The sequence below is a fragment of the Zychaea mexicana genome (genome assembly GCF_025766255.1).
Source record: "Zychaea mexicana strain RSA 1403 chromosome Unknown BDB00scaffold_177, whole genome shotgun sequence".
NCBI lineage: Eukaryota > Fungi > Mucoromycota > Mucoromycetes > Mucorales > Lichtheimiaceae > Zychaea > Zychaea mexicana.
In genome coordinates this window covers 25,684-50,592 of record NW_026516840.1, presented here as the reverse complement: position 1 = coordinate 50,592, position 24,909 = coordinate 25,684, and the positions used below count along the sequence as shown (strand labels likewise).

General features: G+C 41.3%; 6 protein-coding genes across 6 annotated transcripts; 1 reads left to right on the top strand and 5 right to left on the bottom strand.

Annotated features, from left to right (window-relative positions):
* Window positions 1-5,243: 5,243 nt before the first annotated feature.
* BDB00DRAFT_859581 (uncharacterized protein) lies at window positions 5,244-6,967 on the bottom strand. The gene has a single exon (XM_053125941.1). The coding sequence runs from the start codon at window positions 6,912-6,914 to the stop codon at window positions 5,445-5,447; it is 1,470 nt and encodes a 489-aa protein (XP_052972860.1). The 5' UTR covers window positions 6,915-6,967; the 3' UTR covers window positions 5,244-5,444.
* Window positions 6,968-7,129: 162 nt separating this feature from the next.
* BDB00DRAFT_793329 (SPOC like C-terminal domain-containing protein) lies at window positions 7,130-10,364 on the bottom strand (the record flags this gene model as incomplete). The annotated part of the gene is given in 16 exon segments (XM_053121199.1): window positions 7,130-7,243; window positions 7,262-7,396; window positions 7,471-7,551; window positions 7,638-7,741; window positions 7,849-7,938; window positions 8,036-8,147; window positions 8,243-8,371; window positions 8,486-8,574; window positions 8,667-8,781; window positions 8,855-8,957; window positions 9,044-9,240; window positions 9,336-9,419; window positions 9,543-9,745; window positions 9,823-9,925; window positions 10,047-10,226; window positions 10,308-10,364. The coding sequence occupies 16 exon segments, from the start codon at window positions 10,362-10,364 to the stop codon at window positions 7,130-7,132; spliced, it is 1,896 nt and encodes a 631-aa protein (XP_052972859.1).
* A 98-nt stretch (window positions 10,365-10,462) lies between these two features.
* Window positions 10,463-14,990, bottom strand: BDB00DRAFT_859571 (replication factor RFC1 C terminal domain-containing protein). Its single transcript, XM_053125940.1, has 19 exons — window positions 14,955-14,990; window positions 14,813-14,878; window positions 14,658-14,714; window positions 13,971-14,552; window positions 13,713-13,874; window positions 13,383-13,637; window positions 13,202-13,309; window positions 12,994-13,121; window positions 12,820-12,908; window positions 12,658-12,726; window positions 12,377-12,573; window positions 12,236-12,283; window positions 12,023-12,160; window positions 11,790-11,937; window positions 11,563-11,711; window positions 11,358-11,465; window positions 11,125-11,278; window positions 10,906-11,048; window positions 10,463-10,795 (listed from the first exon to the last, which is right to left on the bottom strand). Exons 2-19 carry the CDS (start codon window positions 14,833-14,835, stop codon window positions 10,630-10,632), a joined length of 2,724 nt encoding a protein of 907 aa, XP_052972858.1. The 5' UTR covers window positions 14,836-14,878; window positions 14,955-14,990; the 3' UTR covers window positions 10,463-10,629.
* Window positions 14,991-18,868: 3,878 nt separating this feature from the next.
* BDB00DRAFT_859549 (uncharacterized protein) lies at window positions 18,869-19,204 on the top strand. Its single transcript, XM_053125939.1, has one exon. The coding sequence runs from the start codon at window positions 18,915-18,917 to the stop codon at window positions 19,179-19,181; it is 267 nt and encodes an 88-aa protein (XP_052972857.1). The 5' UTR covers window positions 18,869-18,914; the 3' UTR covers window positions 19,182-19,204.
* A 536-nt stretch (window positions 19,205-19,740) lies between these two features.
* On the bottom strand, window positions 19,741-20,970 carry BDB00DRAFT_793327 (uncharacterized protein; the record flags this gene model as incomplete). Its single annotated transcript, XM_053121198.1, has 4 exons — window positions 19,741-19,838; window positions 19,888-20,079; window positions 20,300-20,455; window positions 20,913-20,970. The coding sequence occupies 4 exons, from the start codon at window positions 20,968-20,970 to the stop codon at window positions 19,741-19,743; spliced, it is 504 nt and encodes a 167-aa protein (XP_052972856.1).
* A 1,838-nt stretch (window positions 20,971-22,808) lies between these two features.
* Window positions 22,809-24,732, bottom strand: BDB00DRAFT_776032 (pyridoxal phosphate-dependent transferase; the record flags this gene model as incomplete). The annotated part of the gene is made up of 5 exons (XM_053120253.1): window positions 22,809-23,396; window positions 23,499-23,606; window positions 23,687-23,770; window positions 23,872-24,405; window positions 24,490-24,732. The coding sequence occupies 5 exons, from the start codon at window positions 24,730-24,732 to the stop codon at window positions 22,809-22,811; spliced, it is 1,557 nt and encodes a 518-aa protein (XP_052972855.1).
* Window positions 24,733-24,909: the final 177 nt, after the last annotated feature.

The following is a 24,909-nucleotide window of genomic DNA, read 5'->3' as shown; positions in this document are numbered from 1 at the left end:
AGAGCGAACAATAGCCAGTTCTTAAGGTCAGTATATATTTATGTTATTGCTATCCTGATCTATGATTACAATAATTTCTGTCGTAAATACCATAACTTATGATATTTTACACAATAACGTGCTCATTTTAGCATTTCGAATAATCATTTGCTTCAGTAAAACGAGTATCAGCTTTCTTCACGGAAAAAATAAGTAAAAGTCAATAACTTTCATACGAGATACTGTACGGTTCCACTACAGAAACTCGTACAATTGCATATTTACATACATATGCTCGTTGTAACCAAGACTGCCGGGCTCGGACCATACAAGCTGCTCCTTCAAGTCAATATTGATGTTTGTTTTCCTCATATTTATCAAAACACTTCCCTCCGAAACCAACCCACCTAGTACCTCTGCCTGTGCCTGTTGTGTGGCCTGTGTGCGAACGTCTATAATCCACTTCTTGCACTACTAACCGTCATCTCCACCTACCAACATACTCCACCGATTCGTCGTCTCTTTCCTATCTTCCCATAATATCTTCATTTCTCAAATTCTACTCCCCACCGGTGCTAGTAAACATAAGGGCCATCTGCCATAGCTTCTTTATATATATATACATTATATGATCCCTGCTGATCTGCTCTCAGTCAACTAATTTAAAACAATTGTTCGGTAATATGCTCCGGTTGTTCTTCCCAATATTCCACTTCGAATGGTATCAACATTTGCATTATCCATCTAAAAAATAACATCAGCAGAAATAAACGAGTTTGACAAATGAAAAAAAGACAGCGGAACTGAGAATAAGTATTTTGGAGCTACTAAGATGGAGATGTCCTCATCCGGCTTGTAAATAAACTATGTACTATTGATTGATCGAAACGTATCAGAACTTGTGTAGAAGAGGCTCTGTAATGTATGCCATCGACTCCCTTCTTTGCCGAAACAGGCATTAATTGGCTCCCCTTTTCAAGACACAACTACAGAGGCTCGTTTATTTCTTGAGTACAATTCCGGAACTTCCCAATGAGATGCAAGCCATTGATCACGTTTTAAACACCTCCCGCGATCGAACATTGACCTCTCCGGCACTGAATGGATCAAGACCAGGCCGGCACTGATCAAGACCCTTCAAGAAATAGACCGGTTGAGCCATCAAACCGAGAATCATGATGTCAGCAATGAGCCAGCACCAGAGGATATCTTGGATTAGATATATAAATATATGTATTCGTATTCCTTCCCTCCAGAGCTTTTTTCTCTCAAGTGGGGGATGGTTCTGTTTTGGCAACACCATTTTATTATCTGTTATTACTTTCCTTATCATATATATCGTACCGCAAGGAAGCGACTATAGGCCTAATGACGCATGTCATCTAGTCTTCTATTTAAATTAAACCAGAACTTTTAAACTAGCTAGTGTGCGGCCAGCTACTACTCGTTGTTATGCTCATTGTCTTGCTGCTTCCATACGTTGGATCATTCGAGTAAAGGGCTTTCGTATAAACATAGTGTTTAGCCAGCTACTGTGGCAAGTATCCGTGTGTGTTATGATGTTGCTGAGATGACTATGTATCTTATTTTGATGTCTTAGGTGGTATAATAGCGTGGTTCACCACATAAATAATATGTCACATAGTTTACTAACTGACAGTGACTTCCAAAACCATAAAAATGTAACACAGCACAGTAGTACAGTAGCTCCTCGCTAACATCTCAACTTATCAGCCAGCAGCAGTGCATATGGTATACTAGATATGTATTAAAACAATATCGATGCAGCATGTAACAAGGTTTCTCTTATTAGAAAAGCATGGCACAAAGAGCAACATCATGACGACTGGAGCAAGGCTTCAATATCAAATGGCAAAGACAGAAAAGAGATGGTGACTCTATAAAATAGATAATCGCCTTTAGCGTCGTGCAGCTATCAACATCCTTGACAAGTATGATCTTTATTCAGGCCTAAAGCACGAACAAGTGGGTATTATTTAATTAGAACTATTGATTCTGCACGCAATCATGCATGGTAAATTTTGCGAACTGCCACAAAAGCTGCTACGGAAAAGCATGCGAATAAGATGGTATAGGATGGCTTCCTCCATCGTGACACACACATCATATCAAACAAAACTTATAATACGTCTCTTCGTTCCTCGCATACTGTTTTGCTATGATATGATAGTTCTCCCAATATCCAAATGTACCATCTGATGATAAAACTTTGGAAACAAATGAAGGTTATCTACACTTCATGATTTCTTCTAGTAGATTATAATTCGTAACATCACAAAGTCAATACACTAACACATGATTTTCGCACTAACTTGATGTGTAGTAGTCTCCAGGTTATCCTTTTCGGCATTCCTATTTTTCATTTATGTGTCGAACCTAACCAGTGAGCTGGCGCCTAAATAGTAATACAGTAATATATAGATGTATATATCAACAATTGTCTTTTTTTCTGGTCTCCCATTTTTTTAATTTTTTTTAGGGCACTATAATATGGCTTTACTACGTAAACCGATGATCTCCTGCTTTTTGATCAGACATATCAAGCAATGCTACTATATCGACCACTATGCTAGTTTCATTGTGGCATACTTTAATCTATTTGAAATGAGAAGCGCCGAATATTACATTTACGTCAAAGCGGTAGATCTTATATCATATGTTGAATTAAGAAGAAAGACACCTTGCCTTTGGAACTAGCCCCTCCTCCAGTTATTCTGAGTAATTGTATCTAATAGTATGTATGGTACTAACATGTGATTTTATCTATCTAAGGCTGAATATGTTGTCATTACAACATAGTTATACCCGCTGCTGCGTAACATTTTAGGCTTTCTCGGCATACAGGTTGCTCGGTCAACCCCAAGAATACATAAATCTCTTTGGTCTTTATTCATTTTTGATTCCCGTATAGTAACGCTATGATAAATAAATGAGTGTAAAAAGGTAGGGATGACAACACTATGATGAATACTGCAGAGTAGCACCTCAAGCTATGGATACGCACGCGCCTCATCAAAGACAAAACTTTTATCGTCGTAGGTGTGTTCTTGTGTGGGAAGGACCATTTCATTGCGCACACTTAAATAAGGTCAGTGCAGCTATTTTCATCAATTCCACATGCCAGCAGCAGTAGCTGAGCGGACATCTAGGTACCAGTAACTACATATTGCAATTGGCGTGATGACTGTGCAAGACCATCGTCAGACGACAGCTTTTGGAACTGTGATGACTTTTTTGTCCGACTATTTACCACTGAAGGAAGTGATATCAGGTGCATCAACCAAAGTTATTGTCATTTTTCAAAGGACTTGTGTCTGTATGGACTATCGGCAGTGAGCTTTTCGAATATTATCATTTGAGAATTAGTACGCGGGCGGAAAAATTGAGACCAGACGGGCTGTCATTTTAGTAGTAATCAGCCCGCTTTGTTAATGTGAAGGGCTCGAGCACTACGCGGGCTTAATGGTTTTGTACTCTACTCATATCCATTTCTGTGACATATTCCATATTTAATAGTAGAATATGTAGCACCTATTCACGCTTACTTAAAGTGTGTGTCCTATGTCCAGCAACTCTGATTCGATAGTACATCTCTTATTATTCAATAATTCTCAATGGAAATGCACAGCCAGAACGCTCAATATATGTTACGCTAGATAAATAATGTATGTTTAGAGATAAATCTGATGGCTCGTAAAGTACTGGCATCGGGTAACACCACAGTAGGTTCAAATCAACGAATGTAATCATACACCAGCACCTAACATCTCCTTCATTACTCTTCTTTCGCCTGTCCCTTTTCAATTAAGTCTTGATCGACCGCCAAACGCTCATTACATCTTATTGGCATTTTTCTTTTCTCTGATGGACTTGATCACTGTTGATACGATTAAATTGCTTCAGTTAGAAGTGCAGTGGCTAAGTATATACTGGATGCATTCACTGCCAAATGTCACATTTAGCTGGTCATCGCGATGCTTCTTTCTTAAAAGATTGCTCTCATTACTAGAATTACATTGGCCAAGTAGAATTACTGTTGGCCATCGCGATGTCACTAATTTTTAAAAAAGCTTGCTCTCATTGCTATTACGGTGGCCCAGACCAGAATCGCTATGGCCACATGAATTTGTCCTTTGCATGACTGTAGGCTATAAGTTTATTTTAATTGAGATATATATCTGTATCACATATCAAGGTGGTGTAGCTTGAAGACAATACATCATATATAAGATCCTTCAGCCCGCGTAGTGCTCGAGCCCTTCATATTAACAAAGCGGGCTGAATTTTTCAGCCCGTCTGGTCTCAATTTTTCAGCCCGCGTACTAATTCTCTATCATTTAGCCTAATAATAAGGTGTGGACCGCGACAAGCCAGTTTTGTCGTGGCTAAAAGTATATGTATTATCGAAACCATCATTTATATCCATCAAGAGCGACAAATCTCTATGTAGGACATCCTTTTACTCTCAGTACAAGATATGTAGTTATGTATGGCGTGTGGGCCTTGAATCAGTTTCTCCGAACGTACTCATAGCGATTGGCGGATTTGTACCTGCTATCTTTATTTAATGTCGTGCGACCGATTACGAACATGCAGGTATGCGGTACAAACATTGTTGTCGTTGGGAGGCTTGTTTCACAGTTTGTACATATGTATAGCAAAGGTCGGATCATGGTTTTCGCCGGAAAGACGAACCAAGTTTATAGTACACAAGTGAGTCACCGAAGTTTCACTGATTTCTGCTATTTACCTATAAATAGTTACTAAACCTGTGTTGCTTATCAGTAGTTGAATATTAATACAGAAATCGGTGATGTATGTGATCGCTAGACAGAAATCATGCGATAGGTTCCCAGTAACTCTAGATCCTTCTGTGGCATGCTTTATCATGAAAAAGTGAGACTGATTGGTCGGGTAAAAGTCTGACAGGTGATCAAAAAGCGAGAAAGAGAGATCGGCAGTCTGATAAGAGAGTACAGTAACATTGTTGAGTTATGTTGTTCTTAAGGGTTTTGGTTAAAAATGGCTTAGCGGCTACCCAAAAAAAAACTAGACAGGGTCGTTGACGGCTTTGATAAGCATGCAGGATACAAATGAAAAAACTTTTTGCGATGTCATGCACACGTGGGCTGTCCCGACATGCCGATTTTCATATAAGTTGCGGGATCCTGCGGGATAAAGACGAAAATGTTCAAATCTCCGGCGGTGACAGAATCTCAAACAACAGCGGCAAAACTATAATAGAGATTAAGCGATTGGCGAATGATCTTTATTTGATAAGAGAATAAATGTACTAATAAGAGTAAGGATACGATGAATATGACAAGAATGATTGTTGCATGGATGAATGAATGAATGGATGAATGGACAGAATGATGAGTGATGAAATGGTATGACATGGCTTATAGTAAGAAAATGTGTGTGTTATGTACTAGATATATATCTTATGATGCGGCTTGAACGGCAGTAGAAGTAGAAGATTCTGCTGGGTACATCGGAACGGCCGGAAGTTGTTCCAGTGTTTGGAAATAGCTGGGTGGCGCTTCGGCGGTGTTGTATGCCGGTGGACTCGGCATGGCACCATCCCAAACATGCTCGCGTGATGTGACTAACACGGGGATCTCCAACGTGCATAGCGTGAGATGTGTTTTGGCTTCACGATGATGGAGTGAAGAGGGCGTAATACCACTGATCGATGATCGCCGTGAGGATGCGTTGCTCTTGCTGCCACCGCCTCCTCCGTGGTGCTCTCGACGCAGCGAAAAGATGGATGTGATAGACGATGACGATGATGAGCGGCTGAGAACGGGTGGCGTAGTTGGTTGTGAAGCTGATAGTGCAGTCAAACGGGACGATGAACTAGAGGATGGCGGGGACGCGGCTGCAGTTGCAGCAGCAGCAGTGGTAAATGCGTGCTCGATTTGTTGAACGCTCAACTTGCGGTCATCATCCTCGTCGTTATGATGCTCGTGTGGTGTTTGTGGAGCAGTAGCGACAGCACGACGCTCTTCGACCATAATGTTGACAACAACAGAATGCTTGACATCGAGAAGACGTGTTTCGTTATCAGCGTTAACTCGCGGACACAAGCGAAACATGGCATTGTAACTATGTGGAGCAGCAGCGCTGTAGTCAGGCGCCTGTGATGGGTAAAATGTACTCCATCCCAATGGATACACCTCGTCCGTCTTGGAGCAGGCCTGGTACGTCAGCGACCGTTCGCCGGTGGTACGGTATCGAACAGTCTCACGCAAGGCGCAGGTCACCGATTTGACTGATTGTGTTTCTGGACGACCAAGATCCATGTTCAAGTTCAAACGAACCAGACCGCCCTCGCGATAAGTCATGCTGGTGGCCGTGGCAGAGTAATGAAGCTGTTCCGAGTGATTGACACCGGAAACCGTTTCGGTCATATCAGCGGCTGTGGCTGATGTCAAGTGATCGCCCATGAGCGAACGACGCAGAGTGACCTCGCGAGAAGCGTGGATATCGGACGAGAAGGTAGGGCGGAAGAGTGTGCATTGGAGTCGATAGCGGACCGCACCATACTTGCCACGGAAGCTGGCAGGTAAAGTGGCAGGAAGTTCAAAGGAAAACGGGTATTCGTAGGTGCCAGGTTCCAACTGTTGCAGCTGGCCATCGTCGCTGATGAATTGCTGGCTCTTGTAGTAAAGCGAGCGACCTTCGATCATTTCGGTGGAAGACAGAGCTATTGAGCTATGGCCGCGAAGGTTGACTTTGATTCGACCTTCAAACCATACAATGAGACGTCGCACTTTCAGAGGTCGATGGATGCGAACGGCGCAGGTGCCAGTCAAAACGCATCCTTCTGACTCATCGTTGGCGAAGCCACGCATGATGCCCGTGAAAGATGGGTCGATGTTAAATTCGACGGTGGCGTCGACTTTGGTCATTTGGGGAGGGAATATGTGGGTTCAAGAAAGTAAGTTGATAAACAAAAAAGCAAGCAAGAAAGAAAAGACTAGATTTGAGTGCGGGAAATGACTTTCTTTTTATAGCAAAGCGAGCAAATGTCTCGGACCAACCGGCACTAAAGAAAAAATTTGTTTCATACAAGAACGAATTGACTAATCGCTGGAAGCTTATGTGACCCAAGCTCCGTCTGCCGCTAGGGCCGTCGCTTATCGAGAATGTCGCAGATCTGAGCGATCAGATCCGCTTTGCGTTGCTTCGGATAGGTTCCTTGTTCCTTCAGCCACTCCTTCAGCATTGGCACAGTGCACTAGTATATCACACATACATTAGCACCATGAATAGCGTTCTTGTCATAGAGGCTTACATGGTCCAGTGTTTCGTCCTTGTAGTTTTCTTCAATCGACTTGGTGCCAGATCGTCGAACGCGCTTCTGACCAGATCCTTCACCATCACCAGACTCCTATATTGACGTTGAATGAACAGAATGTTTTTATCGCCACCTTATCTTGTGCGACAAATTAGGGTCCTCCTTACCTTCCGTTTTCGGGAAATGCTGGGCTCTGGCTCATCGGCGTTTAAAAGCGATTTCAAATGAGGCACGCAGTTTTTGAGTTGCTATTGTTAATTGAAACGGCAAAACATTTGTTTTTATTGCGTATATCAGTCGATCACGTTATAATATTGCCTGCATATACGCTTACCTTATCCATCGCTTCTCCCCTGGGTAAGGTTGCATCGTTAATCTTCTCAACAACAGGCTGTTCCAGCGCCAATGATTGGAGAACCGCATAGTGCAGCTGCAAGGCTATTGTTATTATCAGTAAATGATCAGCGACTATGCACGATACGGCCGCTTTGTTCTAGCTCCTCCCGCAAGAAAGTCTATATTATAAACAAGGACGTGTCAAATACCTGGATTCTCGTAATCTGCCGGGTCATACGGTTTATCTAATAATAAGCTGTGCAGCACTTGTTCAGCAGCTTCCACTTCTTCGTTGTTGGCTATGTATCATCAATCATCATCCAAGTTTCCAAGTCAGCTTTCTCCAATAGATTCACGCTTGATACTATCGTGCTCGCGTCTGAAGTTTATAATTACCTCGTTCTGTAGCTACCGGCGGCATATCACGAATATCATCGGCGTAAGGCATTCGGATAAGGAAAAAGCCCGGTGGTCGCTTTTGCATCCCGTCTTCACTCTTGGTTTCTCGCTATACACGGTTTAGTACGTGCTATTCCCATTTTCTTGTGTAGCCCTTCCTTTATCATTCCTCATGTTGCATGATTTTTGTGCACACCCACTTACTTGAGGTACCATTGCCACGACAAAAGTGGATGAATTGGATCTGGGCGTCAAGACACATAGCCCAACTCGTTTTTGCTCTAGCATGGCATCCAACAACGCAGAAAATGCACGAGTCGAGCCTTCATATGACTAACATATATGATAAAAATAGTCATAATGATCACCGGTAAATTTCTATTCTCTCTTCGCCTCAAACCCCCACCCCCACCCCGAGGACATAAAAACATCAAGGATAACACTCACGGATTCATCCGGATAGATAAACCAAGGATGGGCCATCGAACGATACGGTCTTAGGACCTTTCGGCTTGTAAATCCGAGGAGTTTGATACCTGGATAAATGATCATCTTGGTTTATATAGGAGCTACATACAGCAATATGTGCATGCATCTCTTGCAAAATCTATCAAGCGGTCTTCCTTACTTGGATCACTAATCGAGCGTAGCTTTTGGCGTTCATCTTGGTCGAATACCGATTGACCTCCAGCGACTGACCAGTATGATTTGATTTCCGCAGGCAAAAGTGTTTGATCAGTATCCTATATGAAATGTAAACCTTATCAGTAGCCATAGTGGTCTCACAGAGAGAAGAAAAGTTTAAAAACTCCTTACAGCGCATTTGTAGGTTGTTATGGACTCGACTTCTTTGATCTGTTCACCACCGGGGAAAACATTTCTGTGTGCACCGCGCTTTTGTTCAATGATGGTGTTGTAGCTGTACATTTCAAGTAGAATGTTGCATGGATTAGAAACTGGCACTCACTCCTTGTAGTCAAGCTTCAATTCTTTGCTTGTCCTCACCCTTTCACGCCAATCTCGAGTCCATCCGATAAACGCAACGGAATCTTGAAAACTGTTCGCTTTTTGGGTCGCTTACGGCGCACTCGTTCAAGAAGCTCATCTAGATTATTGGACGCACCCTTTGATGCTCTTGCTTCTCTTCCCGCTGGATCATTGTCATCATCGTCAGTTTGTCGATGTGGTGCAGCAAGTATTTCCTGGATGTGTATATGCAAACAGTCAACAGTCAAATGTGTATACATAAGAACACACACAGAGAAAGAGAGAAGTATGGATATGTTCTTTTACTTACATTATAGAAGAGGCTTTCGTCGAAAAGATGACCCTTTCTGTTTAATCCAAAGAGTTCAATTGTGATACCGACTTCGCTAAGATCCTGTTTTTAGCAAGAATTCAATACAAAAAGAATCGTTTAGCTGTTATGAATATCCTATATCCCAGACTTTGATTTTTTTCTTCATCATCCAATAAGAAAAAATAAGTCAGGAAGATCAGTTACCTTTGCTCGTTGAAGTGCCGCATTTCTCAAGCTGGGATTATCAGCATGAGGGTTATCTTGATCCGTGATTAAAAAGATGCGTCGTGTACCATGTGTTTGCTTTTTGGCGTTTTCAGACAGAAGGTCCATGCAGGTCCAGAAGACATTTCCTAGAGGATATTCTTCTGTGGTAATGCCGTATTCCGATAGATCTTTTTGGCCATCTGTAACAGTGTATGTAATATGATCTTAGCTGATCCTGTCCCATAGGTGTATGCATACCCTATAATATATAGCTTACCTGAACCGAGGTCTTCAGCATTTCTGATTCTTGAAGGGGAAGGCGCGTCCATGTCGTTTAGGATATATACATGTTCATGATTAGCAGGGCTATTTTGACTTGCCTATTATCAATACAAAAAGCCAAGACGATATGAGTTTACCCATCAAAACGTAAACGAAGGTGAGAGAAGGGAGAGGGAAAGTGTATCAATAATAGTTGTAGTTGTTACTGCTTTTACTGACCGTGCCATACAAGATAACACCAACTTCGTCCTTGTCACTGCTGAACACCTTGTTCAGCATGACAGACGCGACACAGTCAAATGCGACCTTGACCGGGACCTTGCCGTTCTCTTGGGGTGTCTGCATGTCTTGTGCGCAGTCAATGAGGAACAAGATTCGGTCCTGTCCCCCCCATTGTGTCTAAATGGTTTGCAGTTTTTTGATCAATTCAAAGTTGAGTAATTAGAGATCGCTGTCGACATAGTAGGGTGGGTAATTTACTTGAGCTTCATCGGTAATAGTTGGATCGTCGTCTTCAAAATGGAAATTGCTTGACATGATTTGTATGCGGTTGAGTCGCGAAAGACGAATCTTGAATTCGCGACGCTGCGCTTGCATAAAATTTCGTGGTTTTGTACGCATAGAATATTTTGAGCCATCCTCATAAACATTTTACATTATTATTACGATCATCTTTTTTACTAAATTTGAGTTTCCATTTAAGTTATGAATGGGTTTAAATGAGATACTATGTATGGTTTGAAGAACCATGCTGACAACATTCGCAATACAAGCAATCGGCAATATCAGCTGATATCATGACCTAAAAGTCAACATCCTCTTCCTCAGACACGTCTGCGCCATAATCACGCTCATCCTCGCCTTCAGAATCTTCCGTGGGCATATTACTTGCTGATGTACCCTTGCGTCTGACAATATCATTGTTTTCTTTGGGCCTACGCAGCATAGGATGTGAAGCCTTGTTATACCTACAGCAATGGTGACAAGGTTGATTTTTCCCCAATTTGTTAGCTACCATCCAAAAACAATGATACAACGCGCGATTGTTGTAACCAGTACGAGCGACTAAGATACATACTTGCGTGTAAATGCAGACTTTGCTTTAGTTGGAAGCTTGGACATTGGTTTCTGGGGGCTCAGATCTAACTCATTTAATGACTCCAAACTATTGCGGTTGAGGTAGTAAGTGTCCAGAATTGCCATGGCATCATCGTAGCGTTCCTACACGTTCACGAGAAAGGAAACCATTATAAATTATAAGTCGCGGGTTGAGCACTGTAATCATAGATATACATACTTCAGCCAAGCTCTTGAATATCCGATCGTTGAGTGTAGGAACGTAATGTTGTCGAATTTGATTACGGTCCGCAGTCGCATTGAATCGCATGTTGCTTCTCATTTCATTCACCATACGATCAAACTTTCCTGCTTTCGAATTTTGACCGAGCCATCTATCGTAAAGAAGAAGCCATCATTGTTAGATATAAGCCTTGTGTTTCCTAGCTCTAGGATTAAAAAGCGTAAGCTTACCCTGGGAAATTGAAATTGAACCCGCTGGAAGTTCCGTGCATGAATCCTGCTGGACGCACACAGCCCAAAGCCGATTCAACAGGCATAAGCGAGAATTGTTGGACACTCCTACAAAAGCAAGAATGACAGCTCCACTAAATTAGCAAGTGCTAATAGATGGCATATAGAAATCAAAATGTAACTAAAGCTTCTTCTATCAGCGTACCCGTGAATCATTGAGTTTACAAGATCACCATCCGCCATAGCCTCTGCTGCTTGTGCTGCCATTTTCATCTCCAATGCTGCCAGTTCAGCAGGCCGACCGGTTTTGCATAGTTTGTTTGGCTTGTCAGGACGGAACTTTAGATAGTTCTCCTAAAGTATTACTCAATTTTAGTATGCGATTTCCTAGCTTATACAGTGGCGGGCGGAAGCCAGGAGAAACAAACGTACAAAAACCATGAGAGGCGTCAATCCATAGTCATAGAAATAGATATCCAATTTTTGTGCGAGCGTGTGGTTGTACCATGAGGGGGTACTGAAGAGTGCATCTGGAATATCAAACAGGTTCATAGTAGAATCTTTTTCGTTTGCCTTGGCACTATGATAGTATTTAGTCCCAGGTGCCATCTTGGTTATTAACGATGCAGGAATAAAATTAAAAAAAGTTTTGTTGGATTACTTACACAGCCTTTGCATCTTCATCACTCATCTTTTTACTTGCCAATCGATATGTTGAAAGAATATTGATAACTTGGCGGATATCATTGTGTGTAGCTTGTACAAGTTCATCGACAGCTGCAGGCTTGATGAATAGATTTTCCCTGTATAAGAAATTTCTTGTTAGTTTGTTATTCCACTGATATGTATCCCGGAATAAATCATAAATATAGACGTACTTATAGGCAATGGACATGATTTTGGATCGAATTTGGTTGACAGGTGTTCTATTCATTATCGAACATTTTCGTTAGCTATCACGCATACATATTTTCGACCGACAACGACTTTTATAGATAAAACCAGGGGCTCATAAATACCTCTTAAATCGTGCATCAAAACAAACATTCTTCAATGGTGCCACTTTGGGAGACCGGATATCGTTACAGATGCAAATGATGGGTATCTTGGTGTTTTTGATCATCCCAGCGAGTTCAACAGCTCCACCACGGTCACCGCTTGTCATGCCATCCACTTCATCCATCACCAATACAACCTTCTTCCCTTTAACAGAAACCTATGACGCGAAAAGAAGTATTTTTAACACATTGTAATTTTCTTTAAAACGATAAAAGCGAAATAAAATGAAAATCACACATACTGGACTTGGAGCACCTCGCTTGTAAAATTCTGTCATTGTTCGATTGTCAACCATTTCACCGAGGATGTCCTTTTGAGGTAGACACAAAAAATGTGGAATATTAGTACAAATCATCGATGTAAAAAGAAAACAGAAGCTTTTAAAAATCATCATAATAAGTACCTCAAGCGCCTTTTTGCTACGAACATCACTTGCATTAAACTCGAGCACCTCATATCCATTTTCGATGGCAACAACATGTGCAGTAGTAGCTAGTGTAGCATGAGGTTACATTAGTTTTCCTTTTCGGTTAAGAGTATATTTAACCGCACAAACATTGCCTGTATCGCTTCTTACATTTTCCTACTCCTGGTGGACCTGAGATTAAGACCGATCTAAAGTTGGACGGTGAGCCATTGGATTTCTTTCCGCTACTACCACCACTCTTAATATTGCTGTTATTATTGGCGTTGAGATTCCTGTGCCTAAAAACGGAAGAGGAGTCAGTTAAAGTCAGCGAAAGCAATACGTACGTTTAAAAAATCACCTTCCATCCCAGTATTACCAGTCTTTAAGCCATTGGTCGATCTGTTTGACCACTTCCTTATTGCCCACGATCTCGCTAATCTTTTTTGGTCTATACTTTTCAGTCCACAGCTGCTCAACCGGGATTCTATCGGCATGGGCACAAACGTTATTATAACTTTTTCCTTCCTCTGCAAAGTTTGCTATAAAACTCCACTTACGGTTCTCGTTTATCCACCAAAGCAGCTATCGCCTTTCCTTTTCCTTTTAATGACGCAGATGAAGACACGGTAGAAGTCGAGGCAGAAGTTAATTTTTGAGACTTGGACGGCAAAGACCTTGTCACCAGTTTATAAAATCCATCTTCATCAACTACAATCGTTCCGTACTTGTCTGCTTTCTTAACAGCAGCAGGATCAGATCCACGTCCCTGTACCAAATAGGTCGTGCTAAAGTTCATTTCAGTGGTAACGTTGCTGGATAACAAGAATTATATTAATTTGAAGGTTGTTTTTCTGAATGTTGTGTTATCTGCTAAAGATGTAACATACCCGCCATAACGCTCGACGATCTCGTGGGCAGTGTCGCTAGTCATTGAATCGAGAGTCCCGGAGAAGACGAATACTGAGCCTGTGAAACAACCATCTTTACCGATAGGTAACGGCCGACTACCCAAAGCCTGTGGGGTACCTGTACCAGGACCCTGCTTCGATCTATGGAGTAAACATATTAACATTATGCTTTGAATGCACAAGATTGGTCTTCCTCTCTATCAATATATCAAGATATTACTCTTTTTCAATGCTTACCCTTCTGCCTTTACTGGGGTGGTATTGATTTGTCGTAAAGCACCGCTGCTGGTAGCTTTCGATGACGACGAAGATGCTGCTGCTCCGGCTGAACCACTGCTGCGTTGCCCCATTTTGAAAGCAGACATGATATCCTGATCAGCTTGCTTTGTAGACTTTTCGTTCGGAGTCTTGCTTTCAGTAACAGTTATAGACGATAAAGTGCGTGCTGGAGCTGCTGTCTGCTTACTCTTAGATGTCGTATCATTGCTGCTATCCTTTGTTGCTGTGGATGATGATGCATCAGCCGCGATCTTTGAGCCAGATAGCGAAGCTGCAGAAAGATTAAGTGTTGTTGTTGATGGTTTCGTTTGCTGCTGTTGCTTTCGTTCTTTCTCTACAGGTTTAGGCGGCTTTTGCTCTTGAGGAATCGGTGACACTGCTGGAGCAGCGGTGCTCTTTTTGCCCTTGATAATTTCCATATCGTCGGTATCCTGCAAGATCGATTGCGGTTTTTTCTTGCTGCTATTGTTGCCCCTGGATATCTTTACCGTAGCAAAATAATCCTTAGGATCGATCGCTCTAATTTTCTTGTTCTTGTTGCTATGATACGTGTATATACCACATATTTCTTCGGTTCAGCACTTTTCTGCTATTTTATCGGTCATGTATACAAATACAAGGTGTCACTATGCGGGTTGACATTACCTGCCTGCATCCTCTGCCTTGCGTTTCAAGCTCTTACCAGCTCCCAAAGGTTGTTGACTAATTTTATTGAGTACTAGTGTTAAGTGATAGTATGGTAATTTGAACGTCCATATGCGTTGATGTTTTCATTTTAATAAAATTAAAAAAAAACGTACAAATCGTCGTCGTCAAGATCCATGCTGTTCAATTATCACAGAAAAAGTGTTTGTTTTTTCTAAAGTCTGTAAGTGGAAATAGCAATCAATTCAAACAATTCTTTTGCCAGGTACACAAACTCGTTTTGCATAATTGACTTACCCAGAGGCCTTTGTGCCGAGTATTTGCAAAAGAAAGGGCAAGTTCTGGTGAAACGCGCTTGATTTCTATACGCGACAAATTTGAGATCCAGACGCAGCACGCGTATTCTCGTATTCTGTGCTGGCAACAACACCCATAACTATGACACTATTAAATTTAATGTCAAGACTATTAATATATCATACTTTATATTTTGAAGTATACCCCTTCCACTATCGAAACGTTGTGAATACACAAATGGTAATGGTTGGGTACCTTCAACAGCAAGCATACCGCTTGCTCGCTCAGAAAAAAGTCGTGTCCTTTGTTACTTGAATGCTTACCGTTTCGTTCCTCCTCTTGAATAAACTTTAATATAGTTTCGATAACCGTCTCCACCTTAGCTTTTGGTAATTTTTTCAACCAACGTGGTGAACGGGTCTTGATCGCTTGCGTTAATAAAGCATCTGCAAGCTCGGTTTCTTTGAAGATCCGGCAGGGTTAGAGGGAGAAAGGTTACTAAATGCATAACGTAAATAGTCAAATAAAACAGCTCGCTACTTACCAACAAAAGTGGGGCATACTCATGTTTTGAAGAAAAGAGTATGAGAAACACGAAATTGCTTGGTCATATTTGTTGATATTGTTGATGAATAAAAGGTCATGTAAATTCTTTACCAGCATTCACCCAACATTACTAAAACAGCATTGTAAAATCCCGCATGAGCGTACCCATCCGACAACACCGAATTAAGACGCACAGTAGATGCCTACAGCTCTAATGTTCTCACAGCTAACAAGAAATTATCATCGCCGTTGTCTTAAAATACCAGATATGGAAAATAGTAACAACAAAAAAAATCCTTACGGTGTTCCTGGAAGATCAGCGGCTGATGCCATGTTGATGATAACGCCTCCATTCGTTTGTTGAAGCATAGCGACTTTGTCTCCCTTGGTTACTGCTGTTGTATTTATTGCTATCATCCGCTCATCCATTTCATCTATATTTACCAAGCATCCGTTAGTAAGTCGCATTTTCTCCCTTAAGTAATTCAAATTTGGGTAATTTATGTATCCTTCATCGACGACACGTACTGTATCATCAAGAAGCATGAACATTGTGTTTGCATTGCATCCAATTCCAGCGTTAAAGATAGCAATTATAAATCGTGAAATACAAAGATGCGTAGTTGTTATAACAAGGGTCTCCGTAGAATGTTTGCAGTGATTTAAGAAGCACATATACATACATCAACGCTACCAAACCGTTTTTCGGCCAACTGAAAAAGGGCGGCATTGTTGCTATACTTTGTAATATCGCTATGAATGTATGCGGCAACCTGATCACTTTAATAATAATTCCATCAGGTCATTAACAAACATATTGATGTTTTTACTTTTATGCCAACTCAGCAAGATCATTAAGCTCACGCACGGTCACGTCTCCTTCGAAATCAAGGATATTTTCAATGACAACTTTGGCTCCCTTGTTAACCAGCTCAGTAGCTACCGCTTTACCTATATTTCAACTTATTACTGCTACTTTACCTGCAAAAGGCTTTTCACCAGCTGTCATTTTGGCCTTTGTAGTATTGAGATATTGATGGAATTCGATTTAAACTGTTATTAGTGCTAAACAAGCGACTCTGGTAGAAAAAGAAGAAAGAAAGAGAGCTAAAAAACTCCAAGTACTTCTCGATACTTTTGCATAATAAGAAAAAAGCTTGGTCTATTTCGCTACTGTGAAACACAAGGCTCTTGTGGTTGCATAAATGAATACACACAGCAGATTGAGAGACCACGTAACTATGTACAGCAGCAAGTCCATCATGCTGCTACAGTAGCCATTGCATAAGTCTGTATTCTATTATACGGTACTCTTGCGCTGTAATTATATACTCCTATCCACTTTCTGAGCAAGTGGTAGACATGGTATCATATCACTTGATAGAAAGACTCTTGTAGCCCAAATCAATGCATAAATTTTACGTCCTTTATGTGTTAAGCAATGGAAATAACATATGTTTAGAGCTGTTGTTGTTCGTTATCTTTTACAGCTATTTTTTTTCCAAAAGCAATGCTGAAAAACACCCACTCTTGCTTTCTCTTTGTTCATATTTGTAAGTGTTCCGGTTCCGGTTCCTTTTCGCTTAGGCACAAGGCTGGACGACGAACACAATCGGAGGGACGGATAGTCATTTCGGCGCTCATTATCAGTCGTCGTCCACGGTTGTATACACAGTGCCCTTGGATGCGTGACCAGAAACCAAGTAATTCTCTCGACATATCGGTAAAGCTGACATGAGCTTGGTAAACATTTCCGTATACTGACCGAATCAGTGGCTCAAAATATGGTGAAAGAGAATTACGTAAAACGTAGCCATGGAGCGTCCAATTTATGGCAAGCCCTACATACAGACGCATGTAGTCCAAGAGCAAACACATATTACTATCCCTACCAACTTTAAGTGATATGCCACCTTGCCACCAATCAATGCACCAGTCGTGGTAGGAATTACTGCTGGAAGAAGTCTTGTACTGAAGAAGCTGCTCCTCCCCACCACACTTTGCTGTGGCACCTACAGTATAGACAAGACATAGTAAAACTGAGCGGATCGTAATTTATACCAAAAAGGACTATATGTTAAGCTAAGTGGGACGTAATGCACAGTAAACGGTGCTCTTAACGTATATAAAAAGCAACTGCAAAAGAGCAGGGGTTTTCTCACGGGCTTTATCATAACATCATTAATTCGGCAACGGCAAGAAGTGTGCAAAGAGACAATCAGAGACACAGCGTGAATTGTGCTGTGAAAACAGGCAACAGTAGGGGTAAATTCGCTGCGTCTCTCTTTTTAATTACATAACGAAGGCTATGAACGCGCACGCACAGACCCATACTAACGACAAGCATAACGAACGTAAATCAGCAGGAAGCAAAGGTATTCTAGGAATGAGGAAATCAGGAAGAGCGCAACACAGATCTTTCTTTTTTGGATAGTGACAAAGTTACGCGTGTGTCAAACCTTGAACGTTCCAACAGCTTTTCCCTGAAACGAAAACTATGCGCATTATGACACAGCGATTTGGCCAATTGACTTCGCACTCAAAATGCACAAAGGGATGGTGAGTGAGCAAGGTAATAATTGGAGCAACGAATTACGTGCAAAAGTGTCAAAAGTTGTAGGAAGTCATCGTGTATAGTGTTATTCTTCTGATCGTCCCAATGGATCTTGAACGCTGCTTAAAAGGAAGGTAGAATCGCACAAAAACAAACGAACCTATTAACTTTGTCAGTAGCTATAAAGAACAATGAAGGATGAGTCGGTTTCGCTAGCGGCAGCGGATACTTATTATGAGCGGGCCAACTTATCTGCGGCAGCACATACTTGGGATGGAGATGGAACTTTTGCAGCAGCATAAAACTGAGATGGAGGGTGGCACCTCACCAGCAGCAGTATTAATTCGAGATGGAGGGAAGAGGTTACACAGCGTAGTTCAAGGAACCGTTGGCGGATGGCGAAAATGGTTGACGAGCACAGTTTAAGATAAAAGGCAACGGGTCTTTTTCATATAGTGCAGCGATGGGATCCAGTGTATTGTATCTATGCCCGCACACGCACAACATTATGCACCACAGATACAATCAAAATATACTAATAAAATGGAATAGTCTGTGGGCTACGCTATATACACATGTTGTTGCCTTGATAGGTGAAGGAATGGAAACTGGCTGCTGGGAGGATCGTGTTCTTGATGTTTACTAATGCTGCATCAGGAACAACTGATGCCGGGGAATCTGTTAAGCTGTTTACTTTGTCAGTCATTCTTATATTGCCACTTTGTTGCTCGCAGAAAAGCATTTCTTCCGTGAATCTACTTGCTCATTTGCATTCGTGTCTTTGTCTTTCGCTTGACACGGTGCCGTGCACGGCCCCACTCACAAACAAGCGCCGATACCATCGGAGGGTGCAGCTCCGCATGGTGAGAGACACGTACCACTACCGCCGAAGCACGCTTGTCTACTTGACCATCAAGTACCACTCCTTTCATTTCCTTTGGTGCTGTATGTTTTGTTATGTCATAGTGGGCAACCCACAAGTTGATACGCAACCCGTTATCTGGGCCAATGAGAATTCACGGGGATTTGAAGTCCCGAACGAGAAAAAATGTCTATATAAAGCGAGCAATTTCGCCTTTCTTTTTTCTCTTCTCTTCAGTTCGTTTTGGTACAGCTTTGGTCTGTAGTACAAGGCACTGTTTGGTGCCATGACCAGGTCATTGCTTGTGCTGGGCTATTGTCATAATTCTTTTGATGATCGGCAGATTCAGTGGTCCGCCCTGAAAGAAAATTTGCAATATATACCAGTGGGAATGTGGTCATATACTCCGGCAGCCGATCGTGAACCTTCGGGTGCATGTGATGCCAACGGTATATGTTGGGATAATTGAAACGAACTTTTTTTTTATTATTTATTACACACAAATAAGAAAATGATAAACAAAATAAAAAAATATTTTTCTTTTTCGCACTCTTCTTATAAACGTTTTACCGCTTTTGCTTCGCCTTTTTTTTATGTGCACGACAAGTTCCTTTTTCTTTTTTCGCGAACAAAAAGCTAATTACTCCCCCCTCCATCCATACACAGCTCCGTGCTAAACAAAGCGGGGAACAATGACAGACGACAGTAACATGATCACAACGCGCTTTATCACACTTTGACACGCCTTTTCACCTTCTGTGATCGCCTAAATTGCTTGTTACCGCGGATATGGTGCGATCCTCCTTGTGATAAGGGGTTATATTCTAAGAGGCAACACCAGAGCGTACGCCAACAGACATGTATAACTGCCAGATCTTCAAGTTGGAAAGTCTGTTTACAGCTGCTCGTCCTTTCTTTCTTCCTGCACGTAGCTTATCACAACAGGGTTTTCTTGTCATTTTGGGTTTTACCTGATTTAGATGCAGAAAATTGCGCCTGCTTTGAAAGCATGATTCTTGGACCAACTTCACTTCCAAGAGGCGACAGGAAGGCGATAAAGCTGGCGCAATAACCGCGCAAATAGTTCTTGCGAATGTTAACCGCGTTGTAAACTGTTTGGTCTGCTCGAATTTCGTGTCTTTTGAGTAAATCGATGATGACGCCTGTATTATAAAAGTAATTTGATGTTAGTGAGTAATTCTTACGTCAATGTGGCACGCAATATTTGCGGGAAACAATGAAACGGTAGTGCTAACAAGGTTACTAATAATGAGAAGCACTTCAAAGATCTCGCTTGCATACTTTGATTTATGGATAGATACCTGCTGTTGAAGCTTGTGTGAAGGGCGCAACCCGACGCCTTCAATTCACCAAGTTATCTACAAAAGGAGCCATCTTGCTCGTCTTCTCCTATTCTTCTTTTTTCCAAATGAAATTGCACCTGATGAATGTGTGATTCCATTACTGGATTGGTATTATCATTGCTGTCTGGATTTTTCTTGTTGTTTTGCTTCTTGATCAAATAATCATCACTACCACCTAAAGATATATATATAGGTACTCACATAAGATCGACACATCAACAGTAACCATCATCAGGACAGATATGACAGGTATTTAGAAAACACACCGGTATATAATACTATTAAGTTTATAAAGGAAAGACCAACATCATAGGGATCATTCTTTTGCTTTGTTACATAGAAAGCATTATAGTATTAATTGCTTGAGAAACATATTAATCATCATCGTTTTGCGATATGTCGTTTCCCTGAATTCTTTGAGAAAAGTCTCTACCATACAAATCGCCTTCTTGCAGTGATAGCTCCATTCTTAATGTCATCTCCTATGAAGGCTGCTCTGACTACTATGTACTTCACATCTAAGCATCTTTTGTACAAGTGTAGTTTTATGTCTCACTATGATGTATCATACCTGAACATGGCACTCAAATCATTCAACACGATCGTAGTGACACTAATTTACTACGTCTTACTTTTACGACTTTGAACAATTGTCAGTTCGACCGTCCTGTAATCAGGGCTTCGACGCATCAGGCGTCACCAGTTACAACATACATATTTGGTTCCTGCATAAATGGCTCCGGTGTGTCACTATTACATTTTCTCACAAAGCGAACCATCAGATTAATGATGGCACAACTAGTATCGACAGCTGTGCCAGATGCTAAATAACAGCTACACTTAATATAATGAAAAGGTCATCATACTGATTCGGCATCTATCGAGACCGGACAACAATATTTGAGCTCAACAGAACGCAGTATTGAGTAACAATATAAAAAGCAAACTTTGGATGAGGTGAATCGATCCATGTCAATACTAGTAAACGAAATACGGCATTATCAAGATCACCACACCAATTAGCATTCATTAGGGACTCTGGGGACAGTCGGTATTGATACGCTCGACAACAGCAATACCAGCAATAATCGCATAAAAGATCCAGAAAGTAAACCGTCGTTTCGCAAATGCAAGAACCATGTTCGTCATCTCCTCGTTACCCTATCATCTATTGCCATCTATACCCACTCTTGTACAGTAGCCATGAAACCACTTTGACACCAATAAACGCATTATTTTTCTTCTCAAAGAGATGGATAAACCTCTCATGATTAAAAAGTATATCTTTCTTTTAAGAACAACAAGGAGTAAATATGATATCAATAATAAGTTGCAATAGCTAGCGCAGTGTTTTATTACATTGTAAGTTACAAATATATTACATATTTACCTTCTACTACTTATACATATGATGTTGCAATACCTACAAAATTTGGAAATTATACAATGACAGACGAGCGAGTCAAAGTATGAATGCATTTGATACAGTAATGTTTTGGTTAGAAATGAGTCATCCAGCGATAAACTGTTAAAATCCTGCTGCTGCTATGGCAATGAGTGTAATCCTTAGCAACAATATTCTGGTTCATGGTATTACAAACATGCTTAACAGAAGAAACATACCGTCGCCTACGTTTGTTAGCGCCTCGTAGACCACGGAAACCGGCGTATTTTAGAGCAATCCACCTTCCCGCTGCTTTAATGAGGCAATTTATGTGTGTATGCAGAACACAAAAATGTGTCATTTTCCTGCAAAGTTGATATGCAGAAAAACATTTGGCCGCTGTTAATGACCTGGATATCCGTGGATGTCTTGCTGTGTTGCCACTCATACGCATGGAGAAACTCCAAGAAGCTTGTTGTATTTTAATACTTCACACACAGTATTATTATGATCTGCTTGATATGTTCTTATCATGGCGCATATAAGAACATCTTATACGTACAGTTTGTAGCAGTTAAGCTACTCATCGGGTACCCTCTGTTTGGGCGGATCCTTCAAGTAATGTCCCTTCCTTTCTTTTGGAAAGTACGTTGAAAAAAGATATGAAGAATCATGAACTTGAAAATAGTCAGTAGCCTGCACTGTCACAGCCAAGTACATAATAAATAGTAGTCGTCACTAACACATACACCAGATTTATCACATCCATTAGCAATGAGGTGCTGTTCTTATGTTTGCAACAAATGACGACGCTAATACATAGTCTTGTATTTGCAAAAGAAAGTCCCATCTACTGGATCTAAGCTCCGACCACCTTACTTATTGCTCTGTACTGCTTCTACATACACCGCTCACAATTTCTTATAACATTATTAACACACTACCGAATATGTAACTGCGCGAGCCACCCTACAGCGAATTCAAAAACCAAAAACAAATACAATGTCATAAAGTTGTTTTGGTGGTTTAGTATAGTAAATAAGTGGAGAAAACAGTAGAGTGTACAATAAAGGAAAAAGAAAAATAACACAAAAAACACAAATATTTAAAACAAAAGAGGCGAAGGATAATAAAGGGATTAAATTTACTTTTTCCATTTGCCAAACACCTTGACGATGGCAGACTTGACAACGCCAGCAGCCTTGTCATTCTCCTTCTTGGTCAAGCCGATCGTGACATAGATTTTGATGCTTGGACGAGGACAGCTACGTTCTTGGTCATAAACGTATTTAGCACGGGTAATCAAAACGCCCTGGCTAGCACACTCATCGACCACATCCTGTAACAGACGTTCCTCGTCTTCACGAGAAATGTCATCACGACCGCGCGATCGTAGAAAGGCAGGGTTCACACGGACGTGGAAGAAGGGTGCAGGAGAGTACACATCACTGCCGGATAAATCAACCAGGTTCTCCAAAGACTTGTGTGACAGGATTTGACGGAAAGCACGCGAACGATCGGCCAACTCGCGGAGGATTTGAGGCTTCTCTTGGATATACTTGAGGGCTTCGGATGCCGACACGGCAAGCATAGCAGGTATCGAGGCCGAGAAACAGTAAGCGCTACCAGAAAGTCGTTGATGGTCGACAATTTGGACATTGCCAGCACAGAAACCGCCAGATGCACACAAGGCATTGGACATGGATCCAACAATCATATCAACTTCCTTGGCCTACAACAATGATTTCCATAAATCAGAGATTCCTCCTGCATCTAAACCTCTGCCTATAGCCTATATTTCTGTCTCCTGCCCAATTAAAAGAAGGAAGCTTACATCGATATTAAATAAATCAGTCAAACCAGCACCACGGGTGCCAAGAACACCAATAGATTGAGATTCATCGAGAATTAAACGGTACTTGAACTTGCGTTTCAATTCAATCTGTAAAAATATGAGAAACGTTGTTGCTTAGAAACCAAATAGAAATAAGATCTTGATACTAATTTACTCAATCCACTTACCAGTTTAGCGAGAGGAGCAATATCACCATGGTTAGCAAAAAGGCCTTCAGTTACAATAAATCGTCTAGTGAGCTTTCGCTTGTGCTACAGTTACAAAAAAATGCTTCTTGTCAGTTGTCTGTACTTATTACAAGCAGTTACTTTATGAAATTGTTAAGAGAGAGAGAGAGAGAATACATTACCACCATATCATCAACACGAATGTCATCCAAAACTCGTTCAAGATCCTGCATATCATTATGCTTGAAATAGCGAACATTTGATCTAGAAATCTGGACACCCTTTTGAACGGAAAAGCCAACACCATCATCGACAACGAGCAAATCACCACGCTTAGAGAAAGCAGGAATGACCGAAGAGATCGTCGAGAAGCCTTGAGCATAGATGATAGCCTCTTCGGTGCCCAAAAACTGAGCAATGTCGCGCTCCAAATCCATGTGAACATCAATCGTGCCATAGAAACCAGGTGGGCCGCACGAGCCAACACCATACACCTTGAGCGTGTCAATCGCCTTTTGTCGGATACGTTCGGAAGCCTGTAATTCGAGATAATTGGTCGATGCCAAGTTCATAAGCGGCTTTGCGTGGCCTGCTACCTTGGGCTTGACGGACTGTGCACCAATGATTAAAGGAGCCTTTTCAAGATTCATTTTATCGAATGACGAGAGTTGTGGAACCAATGGTTCTGGTTTCCATTCTTCAACGAGATCATCTATTTCCTAATATATACATAACAGCACACAACTAGTTGTGAGTAGAGTGTCAATGAAACGGGAAGAGCTGCACTGATATCTTCTTCTTACCTTTTCAGTAAGTTTAACGGCATTATCTTGAGGCTTGTACTTTTTGGAAAGCATGTATTTTAAAGCAAAGAAAACAAGAAATAGTTCGAGAATGATGCGGAATGGGTCGTCTTGGTAGGCATTTTTGACGTAGGATAGGACGAGATGGGAGCCAGGAATGGCATTGATAAGTTCGTAGACGGAATTCACGGTGGAATTGATGAACACGGCATGTTCACCGTCAAGATGTACACTAGGGTCCATCTTGAAATAGAGAGGGTTATACAGTTAAATATACAAAAATAGAAAAGGTGGCGGGCAAAAAACAAGAGGAAAGAAAAAAAAGGAGTTTGTCTACTTATCACACTCAGTCGGTGTTGAGGGCCTGCAGAAAGAAGGTTTCGCGGAACAAACATTGAGATTTCACGGACCGAACTTTAG

Bases quoted from the DNA above. Each gene is read 5' to 3' on its own strand.
- BDB00DRAFT_859549 (XM_053125939.1), top strand. From the start codon at position 18,915: ATGGTGAGAGACACGTACCACTACCGCCGAAGCACGCTTGTCTACTTG.
- BDB00DRAFT_859571 (XM_053125940.1), bottom strand. From the start codon at position 14,835: ATGGATCTTGACGACGACGATTT. The intron at 11,712-11,789 runs GTACGTTTGTTT...GTAATACTTTAG, and splicing joins TGACGCCTCTCATGGTTTTT to GAGAACTATCTAAAGTTCCG. The intron at 11,049-11,124 runs GTATGTATATCT...GTGAACGTGTAG, and splicing joins TATTCAAGAGCTTGGCTGAA to GAACGCTACGATGATGCCAT.
- BDB00DRAFT_859581 (XM_053125941.1), bottom strand. From the start codon at position 6,914: ATGACCAAAGTCGACGCCACCGTCGAATTTAACATCGACCCATCTTTC.